The sequence below is a fragment of the Falco rusticolus genome, unplaced genomic scaffold (assembly GCF_015220075.1).
Source record: "Falco rusticolus isolate bFalRus1 unplaced genomic scaffold, bFalRus1.pri scaffold_168_arrow_ctg1, whole genome shotgun sequence".
Classification (NCBI taxonomy): Eukaryota; Metazoa; Chordata; class Aves; order Falconiformes; family Falconidae; genus Falco; species Falco rusticolus.
Window position 1 is genome coordinate 1 of NW_023618183.1, and position 8,949 is coordinate 8,949.

An 8,949-nucleotide genomic window follows, 5' to 3' on the forward strand; every position below is an offset into this window, starting at 1 on the left:
AGAGGCAGCAGCTTTGTTATTACAGGCTATGCTGCCTTGAAAGGAGAAAGATACACCCGGAGGTCAGAGATGCTGTGATTCCTATTGTACGAGCCGGAGAGGTTCCTGGAAAATCCCACAGGTCAAAACCTGTAAGGACTGACTTAAAGCCTGGATCATCCCCGCTGAGAATGAAAAAGTGTCGCCTGAAGCTGGAAGCTAGGAGTGGGTCGGTAGCGATAATTCAGAAATTCTTGAAGTACAGCCTGCTGGTGGGGTGTGTATCGAAATCCAACACCCCTGTGTTGATATGGAGAAATAATGTGAAATGGGGATAATGGACATGGATTGTGATTGTATGTGTCTGCTTAAGGAATGTGGGTATGGTGACTAGTCATGGGTGCGGTGACAACCACAGTTTTGAGGAGACACCTGCCCCTCTTCCTCTAACAAAGGGGAGACGCCTGCCCCTCTTCCTCTAACAAAGGGGCTATTTAAAAGAGAATAAGAAAAGATGAGAGACATTCAAATGCTATCTAGAGGGAGGGAGTGCTAAGTCTCCTTGCTGGAAAAGATTGGGTGGTCACAATCACCTGAAGAAGATCGGGTGGTCACAAGGACATGAATCACCTGAAGAAGATCGGATGGTCACAAGAACATGAATCACCTACAAACCTGCAAGACCACCACATTCCAGGAAATGGACTGATAAGCTAATTAACATACGAAGCGGGGTTTAGGTAACGAATATGTATAGGCGTTAATTGAATATTCATTTGTTCATTGTATAAATGTGAGATGGTTCCTCACTTCGGGTATGCACGCTTGTGGAGGAGCGATCCCCCATGCATCTGCGTGCAATAAACATACCTACTTTATAACTTTCGAGTTATAGAGTCTAATTCCGCACGTCAGTGTTGCCAGTGAAAAAGACCAAGGGTCAAGATTGCCGATCGGTGCAGGATTTAAGAGCAACAAATCACATACCTCAAGGTATTTATCCTGCAGTAGCACATCCATACAGATATGAAACCACCCTTACAGGGGAACAGGGATGGTGTACAGGTTTTGATGTGAAGGATGCCTTTTTCTGTGTTCCCCGGGGCACTGACAGTCAGAAGCCTTTTGCTTTTGAATGCGCAAACCCAGAAACGGGAAGGAAAATGCAATACACTTAGGCGGTTGTACCACAAAGCTTTCAAAATATCCCGACAATCTTTGGGAATCAGTTGGCAAAGCAGTTTGACATTTGGAGAACAGAAAATGATCAGGGAAGAGTTCTGCGATCGTAGGATGATATTCTGGTTGCGGCAGGGACTTGGGAGCTGTGTCTTTCCCTGACGATAAGCCTTCTAAATGTCTTGGGAATTAGTGGATATGGAATTATCCAGGAGTCACTTCCACGTTTGGGGTTTGAAGTGCTGGAAGGCCAGAGACAGTTGGGATCCCAACAGAAGGAGGCTATTCGCTGCCTCGCGGAGCCTCAGACTCTCAAGGAACTACGAGGATTTCTCGGGGTGGTCGGATGGTGTCGGCTTTGGGGAGGCAATTGTGTTTTATTTGTGAAAGCTCAGCATGAGCTACTGAAAACCTCCTGCCATGGGTCTATCGGCGGGACAGAGGAGGGTAAAGCCACTTTCAAGCATCTGAAAAAAAGTGAGCTCTGGTGGAGGCCCCCACGTGGGGATTACCTGATGTGACAAAGACCTGTGCACTTCTTAAGTGTGAGGGAAAAGGTATTGCCTTTGGAGTTCTGGCACATTGTTTAGGGCCTCAGGGGCGGGCTGTATCTTGCTCCTGCAAAGAGCTGGATGGGGTGAGCTCAGGATGGCCTGGATGCCCTAAAGCAGGAGCAGCACCTGTGCTACTGATGCAGGAGGCCCCTAAGTTCCCCATGGGGCAGGAGGTGACCGTCCATGTACCACCCGTGGTCGTCACGGCACTAGAAGATAAAGGAGGACACTGGTTGGCCCCTAGCATAATGTTAAACTAACAAGTGTCATGTGGGGAGGGGGTCCTCCCATTTTGGGGTGGGGGGTCTGTTTCTGGGGCTCCGTTTCCTTGACAGTGCAGATCTGAGGGCTGCCCTGCTGCTAAGGACTTCCATCGAGGGGGAGCTTCTGCGTGATAACTGAGAATGACCTGCTGGAGGGTCCCCTTGGGGGGATCCTGATGTCCCAGGAGTGCTCTGTGGAGGGTCCTTCTGCTTCCAAAATGTCCCCAATGTCACTAGGGTGTCCCTGGGGGGGTCCTAATGTCCCCGGGAGTGTCCCTGGTGTCCCAGGGATGTCTCCAGAGATGTCCTAGTGTTCTCAGGTGGCCCTATAGGCATTCGGGTGTCCCAGTGTGTCCTGTGGGGGTCCTGGTGTCCCAGGGGGAGTTCCTAATGCCCCTGCAGTTTCCCTGGATGCAGGTCGTGTGTTTCCAGGGGGGTCCTGAATGTCGCTGGGGTGGTCCTGGTATCCCCAGGCCATTCTAGATGTCCCAGTGGTGTGTCAGTGGGTCCTTGTGTATCACAATGTGTCCCTGGTGGGGGTCATTAATGTCACAGCGGTGTCCCTGGAGGCATCCTGATGTCCCCAGTCCATTCTAGATGTCCCAGTGGTGTCTGTCAGGGGGTGCATGTGACCTAATATGTCCTTCTGGGAGTCCTTAACGCTCTAGTGGTTAAGGTTCTAGGGATGTCCCTGATGTCCTAATGGTGTCTTGGGCGGGGTGGTGGTGGTGGTGTCCTGGTGTCCCAGTGTGTCCCTGGGGCGTTGTGGGGTGTCCCTGGGGGTGGTCCTGGTGTCCCCAGGGAGGTGAGTGGGTAGGCTGTTATGTCCCGGGGCGGGGTTCCTGGGGAATTCCTAATGTCACGGGGGTGTCCCTGGAGGGGTCCTGATGTCCTAAAGGCTATTCTAATGATGTCCCAGTGGTGTCTCCCAGGATGTCCTTGTGTTGCAAGGTGTCCCTGTGGGGGTCCTTAATGTCCTTGTGGTGTCACTGGGGCAGTCGTGGTGTCCCTGATGTCCCAGGGATGTCCCCAGGTTTGTCCTTGTGTTCCCAGTATGTCCCTTGTGCACTTCTGGTCCTGTGGGGGTCCTGGTGTCCCGGGAGGAGTCCTTAATGCCCCTACATTGTCCCTGGGGTAGGGCTGTGTTAAAGGGGGGTCCTTAATGTCCCAGTGCTGTCCCTGGAGGGGTCCTGGTGTCCCCGGGGAAGGTGAGGGGGTGGTCCCTGATGTCCCAGGGGGCATCCCTGGGAAATTCCTAATGTCACAGTGGTGTCCCTGGAGGGGTCCAGATATTACCAGGCCATTCTATATATCGCCGTGGTGTCTCCCCGTGTGTTCTTGTGTCCCAGTGTGTCCCGGTGGGTGTCTTTAATGTCCCAGTGACATCCCTTTGGGAGTCCTGGTGTCCCCCCGGAAGTCCCTAACATCATAATATTGTCCCTGCCTGTGTGCTGGTGTCCCCAGTGTGTCCCTGGAGAGTTCCTGTTTCCCTGGGGATGTCCTCGGTGACCACAACCTCTCCTGCCTGATCTCTGCCTGCCCTCACCCTCGCTGCACTCTGCGACCGAGACCTGCAGCCGCTGAAAAGCTCACCCTCACCCAGCCCGACGGCCAAGGCCGAGAAAGGTGAAGCGCTGCTGCTCCTCCCAGGGAGGATTCACAGCAGGCCTCTCTCAGGGAGTCCCTCAGCAGCTCTCCTGCTCTTGCTTCGTGGTCAACCAGGGGCGAAAGCGTGCCCAGATCTAGTCTGAGAAAGCTTTTGGCACGTGATAGAGTTTCGCTCTTCCCTGTGGTCAGCCTTTGCGTCGTTTTCCTGGGCAGGGGGTCCTGGTCACAGGACTCGGGACCTTTGCTACGGTCCAAGAGCGATTCCAAGGTGAGGAAGAGGTGTACGCGGTTTGAAGACCTGTCTCCCAGCTGGACATTGGTGAGTTATCTCTGCGGGAGCTCGCGTTCCTCACAGAGGTTATTCCTGGTGAGAAGGCAACGGCCGCCCTCCACTTTCCCGCGCCCTGTTTGGGACTGGGGTGCATGCTCTCTGCCCTTCAGAAAGGGCGCAGAGAAATGAGGACTTCAGAATTTCTCTGGAGAGATTTCCCTCCAAAGTTAGGCGGACAGCTTGAGCTCCTCCCAAAATAACCACTCCCCAAGAGCCGTTTCCGTAAACGACCTTTTCTCTGGCATTTCGTTTCTAATTTTACATGGAAATTCAGCCCGCTCTGCCAGTGACGATGTTCCTCCTGCTTGCAGAGGATGTCAAGAACGAGCCGCTGAACCACAGGTGGCTGTCACGAGCCACTTCCTTCCCATGGCACGTGGTGCAGAGCTGTGTGCAAGAGACCATACTCTTGCACTCTTTCCAACTGAGGAACAGGCAGCGCCTCGCCTTCACCTTCAAGGACATTGGCGTTCTGTCCTTCACCGACAACGTCCTGTGCATGCGATTCTATTGCGACTGCGTCACAGGGCTGGAGAGCAAGGCCAGCTGGATTGCGCTGCTCAGCACTGCGAGTTGCTCAGGCTTTGAGGGTGATGCAGTGACTTTGGGAAGCCTCTTGAAGGGTGAGCAACCCGATGGTCGTTGGGCAGCCTGCACGTGGCAGGCCAGTCCGACACCTTTCCACGTGCTCGCCCACGCTGAGTTCTCCATTGGAAAAGAAGTTTTATTCTGAGCTTCTGAGTTCTTGCCCTACAGAAAGGCTGGCAGCGTTACTGCGCAGTCTCAGTGTTTGCTGTGCAGCTTCTGCGGAGCAGAGCAAGGGCTCCTGTTCACGGCGGAAGATTTGGAGGAGGGGTTTGGAGAAGTGGCTTCCTTTTGGAGCAGGAGACAGGTCTGCTTCCTTTGGGAGCCAAGAGCAAAGTGCCTTGGAAACCTTCTAGCAGCTCTGTGTCACTTTACAGAGGCTGAGGATGCCCGGTGCAGCTGTCTCCGGTGGAGCGACCAGCACTCGGGGGATGCAGGCTGCTCCTGCCCACGCCTTCCCCAGGTGAGTGCGTTTCCTCTGCAGCCCTCGACTGACCGAGCGGGCGGATTCCCAGCTCCTGATCAGGAGTGCGCCTTGCCGGGGCTTGGCGTTGCACGTTGAGTCTGGGAGGGGGCCTGACCTGAAGGGGCTGGTTTCTGGTTAACTTACGATGAGTTGGGGTTACACGTGTGTTCTCCTGGAGTGGCCGGGCAGCGTCACTGCGTTTCTCATGCCCAGCCTGCCCGTCACTCCCGTCAGAGAGAGCCAGCTGCACACAGGGAGGGCTTTAAGCTACGCCGCCTGGTGTTGGGGGGAGATAGATTGCTAATAAAACCCATGCATGGCTGCATGGCCACGAGGAAGAGGGGTGCCGTGCCTCACACGAGAGTCGTGAGGATTAGTGCTGGGAAGCTGCAGAGGGTAGGGGTCACCCTTCTTCAAGCCCGTGTCATCATTTACTGCCCAGGTTTCGCTTTACGGTGGTCAGCAGAGCAGTGGCCAAGGCTTTGTCCGCCTGGGCCAAGAAGGCTGCAGCAAAGTCCAGGCTCAGACAAGGTGTGGGAACAGGTCTCCGCTGCCCAGCTGAGGCCCTGCCCCGCGCTGGGTGACCACAGCTCCGTCAAAAGGCACTCCCCAGGGGGCTGCTCTGCTGAGTTTCCTCCTTTGCCAGGTGCAGAGGCGCATCCTGGCAAGCTGCTGCAGAGACGGAGGAAGCTTTCCCTTGCTGCACTGCCAAGTCAGGGGCCAGGCACAAGACAGAAAGACTTGGGCAAGAAGACTTCTGAGAGGTGAGACCCTGGTGGGAAGGGATGAAAGGGATCCTGCACCCGTGGAGGAGAGACCTCCCCTCCGGACACTCCGGCTGCAGGGACGCGGCAAGGTCCCTGACACGTGCCGCATGGCTCTTATGTGCTTGTTTCCCCTGTTGTGGGCCCCTCCCTGGGGAAGGTGGCGGATGCTGAGTGCACCCCACGTCCCTGTGGTTCCCTCACGCAAGAGCTGAGGTGCAGACCTCCCCCGTCCATCTGAGGGGGCTCAGGAAAGGCTCCCCGCTGCCAGCAGAAATGGCCCCACCTCGCGTGCTGCTTCTGCCAGCCTGGGGAGCTTTGGTGCCAGGCGAAGGTGGGAGAGCAAACTGCCCCGTGCTCATGCCGACTGCTCCTGGTGCCTCTTTGCAGTGCGCTCCCCCCGTGTCCAGGCAGCTCCCCCAGGATGAAGGAGGCAGGCAGGCAGGAGCCGGCTTCTCCAGCCAAACCCACCTCTACACTCCCATCCTCAGACGACTGCCAGAAAGCGCTGCAGGTGCGTGCCTTGCTGTAGCTGCCGTGCTGCTGGGGACTCGGCAGAAGCCTCTTTGTGCAGAGAGCCAGCCTGAAAGGACCCCTGGACGTGCGCTCCTTGTCGGCTGTCTGTCACCTCCTTCAGATCTTCCTTGCCCCCTGGGTTGTCACAAAACACTTTCTCCTGGCCCAGGGGCTATGGGAGATGCCCAAGTCCTTTCTCGGCTGTTCACAGTGCAGGGCTTTGGTCGCAGCTGTGTTTGCCAGGAGCCTAGAATGACCCCAGAGCCCCCGATGTGTTAGGGGCAAAGCCCTGCCAACCGACCAGCTGAGGCAAGGGGCGGCAACACGGGTCAGACCCGAAGGACACCCGTTCCAGGCGCTGAGACTAATCCTGCCTTCTGCTGCCTTGCCGTCCCCTCCAGGAGGTCTGGCAGCTGCCTGCAGAGTGGGAGCAAGTGAGGCCCAAGTGGCAAGAGCAGCTCGAGCAAGCAAAGGCAGAGTGGGCGGCGTGGGGAGCCTGGTCTGCGGGGAAGGACCGACAGCAACCCCAGGTACGGGCAGCGATTGACACCGCTGAGAGCAGCAGCCACCCTCTCCTTCGGGGCACCCAGGGCGGCAGGTCTCCAGAGCGGGGGAGCAGGACAGACACCCAGCTGCAGGGCAGGGGTTTGCCTGCTCATGCTGGTGAGGGAGAGAGTGGCAGCAGGATGCAAGCGACAAAATCGGCCGTGATAAGAGGCACGCAGTGCTGGGTCTCCCGGCTGCCAGGTCCTGCTGCAGGCTGCTTTCAAGAGGTCCTCTGGGAAACAGCACCTGTGGTTGCCGTCTGCTTTGCTGAGAGCGTCTGCTCCTTGGCAGGCCCTCGGCACTGGAGGCGCTTGGACTCCCCACCCTCCAGCCCAGCCCAGGAGAGAGGCGGTCGAGGAGAGGTGGAGAAAGGCTCCAACCCCTCTCCCAGCCGAGCAGAAGACAGCAGCAACCTCTAGGCCTGGGGGAAACCTGCATGAGGGAGGAAGTAGGCTTTTCCTCCTCCCCTTAAGCTTTGAGTGTTGTTCTGTAGAAGGAAGAGAGTTGCCTCATTGCCCCAGGATGGGGTAGGGGAGCCCGGAGGCAGCGGTGCCTGAGCCTGGGACAGGGTTCTCCAGCCTGGAGGCCAAAGCTGTTGGTGGGACTCTTCCCTCCAGCCTCCTGCCTGGTCCCTGCAGGGGGCAGGGGACCCGTGCTGGGGCAGCAAACACTGCTGTAAAGCCTAAAGGTGTCCCCAGGGGCTGCTCCCAGCTCTGCCTGGGAGCTGCTGCCGTCAGATTCACCCACTAGCAAGCAGTTCCTGGTGCAGGAGTGACAGCTGCGTGGAGGAGAACAGGTCTGGGTGTCTAATACCAAGGTCTCCAACATCAGCTGAGCAGCGTTTGTTTTAATGGTTTGGGTTTTTTTTTCTCCCCAGGAGTTTCCATAGTACCCCAAAGCCATTTTCTGTCAGAAAAGGTGCAGGCACGTGCACGAGACACGGGTGTTTCTCTGTGTTGTAACTGGGAGCAAAGGCGGCTTTTCTTTTCGTTCCAGCTGGAAGGGGAGCACAGAGCGTCAGCCCCAGGGAGGCAGCCCTGCTCCCTCGTCCTGGCTGTGGGTGTGAGCCCGTGCACGCTCCACCTCTGGAGGAAAGGCACTGAAGAAGAGCAGCCTGGGAGGGACCTCCCAGAGCCGGCTGGGGAGAGGGCTGGTCACCCCGCGGCCCATGGTGACTGCCGGGAGCAGCTCGGCGTGGCCAGTGGCCTCTGGGCACGGGCCTGCGGGCCTCCCCTGCGTTGCTGTAGGCGGGCACCGGAGCGTCCCCAGGCCTGGGCGCCCTGTGTGGGAGCCATGCCTGGGGACAAGGCCCCGGGCGGTGGCAGCCAGAGCTGCTGCACGCACACAGGACTGAGCTCTGCAGAGGCTGCTGGCACCAGGGGGATGTGGGAGGTGCGGGCTCGGGCCTGCTGGGGCCTCTGTGAGGGGCAAGCAGGGGCTGCCCCATGCCGGGCACAGCCGGGCACAGCCAGTCCCCGCCAGGCTCCACAGCATCGCCAGGGCTTTGTGATGCAGGCGGCGCAGCGTGCCCAGAGGTCATTGTGATGCGGGTCCCCACGGTGACCCCGCGGGTATTTAAGGAGCCAGAGCCCTGGGGTGCCCACTCCCAGGAGAGCCACTCCCTCAGGAGGCAGCATCTCCCCTGGGTGACCATGGCCGGTCGTCGGCAGGCGCCGCCGAAGATGCCCACGCATGAGGAGGCAAACGCCCACCCCCAGCCCAACAGCAGGCTGCATCACGAGGTACTGCAGTCAGGCACAGTGTCCAGGGCATGTGTGACAGGGAGATGGCTTGTACTGTCCGTGTCATCCCGCTGACAGCCCCTCCATCCCCTGCCTGTGCTCTTCTTCTCCCCGTGTAAGTGGCCTCCCAGCACAGAGGTGACGCACAGCCCTCCTCTGGCTGTGGACCATAAACCTAACCAACCCGACACGTGGCACTGCATATTCTACCACTAAATCATGTCCCTAAGTGCCTGTGTTTCCCCCAGTACCCAATAACGGATGCTTAGATCTCCTTTTGCCCTTAATGTTTTTACAGGATGTGTCAGGTGTCTTGTCTGAGCAGGACGATTGGGAAGACAAATATGATAAAGAGCTGTGCCAAGAAGAGGAAACCCTCATCTACAGCATCTGGGCCAACCCCTCATTCCTGGAGT

The 8,949-nt window shown here is 57.5% G+C and overlaps 1 protein-coding gene across 1 annotated transcript; it reads left to right on the top strand.

Moving 5' to 3' along the window:
* The first annotated feature begins 4,788 nt into the window (after positions 1-4,788).
* On the top strand, positions 4,789-8,336 carry LOC119142020. Its single transcript, XM_037374723.1, has 6 exons — positions 4,789-4,962; positions 5,408-5,496; positions 5,612-5,729; positions 6,120-6,243; positions 6,647-6,775; positions 7,788-8,336. The coding sequence occupies exons 1-6, from the start codon at positions 4,886-4,888 to the stop codon at positions 8,334-8,336; spliced, it is 1,086 nt and encodes a 361-aa protein (XP_037230620.1). The 5' UTR covers positions 4,789-4,885.
* The last annotated feature ends 613 nt before the right edge of the window (positions 8,337-8,949 follow it).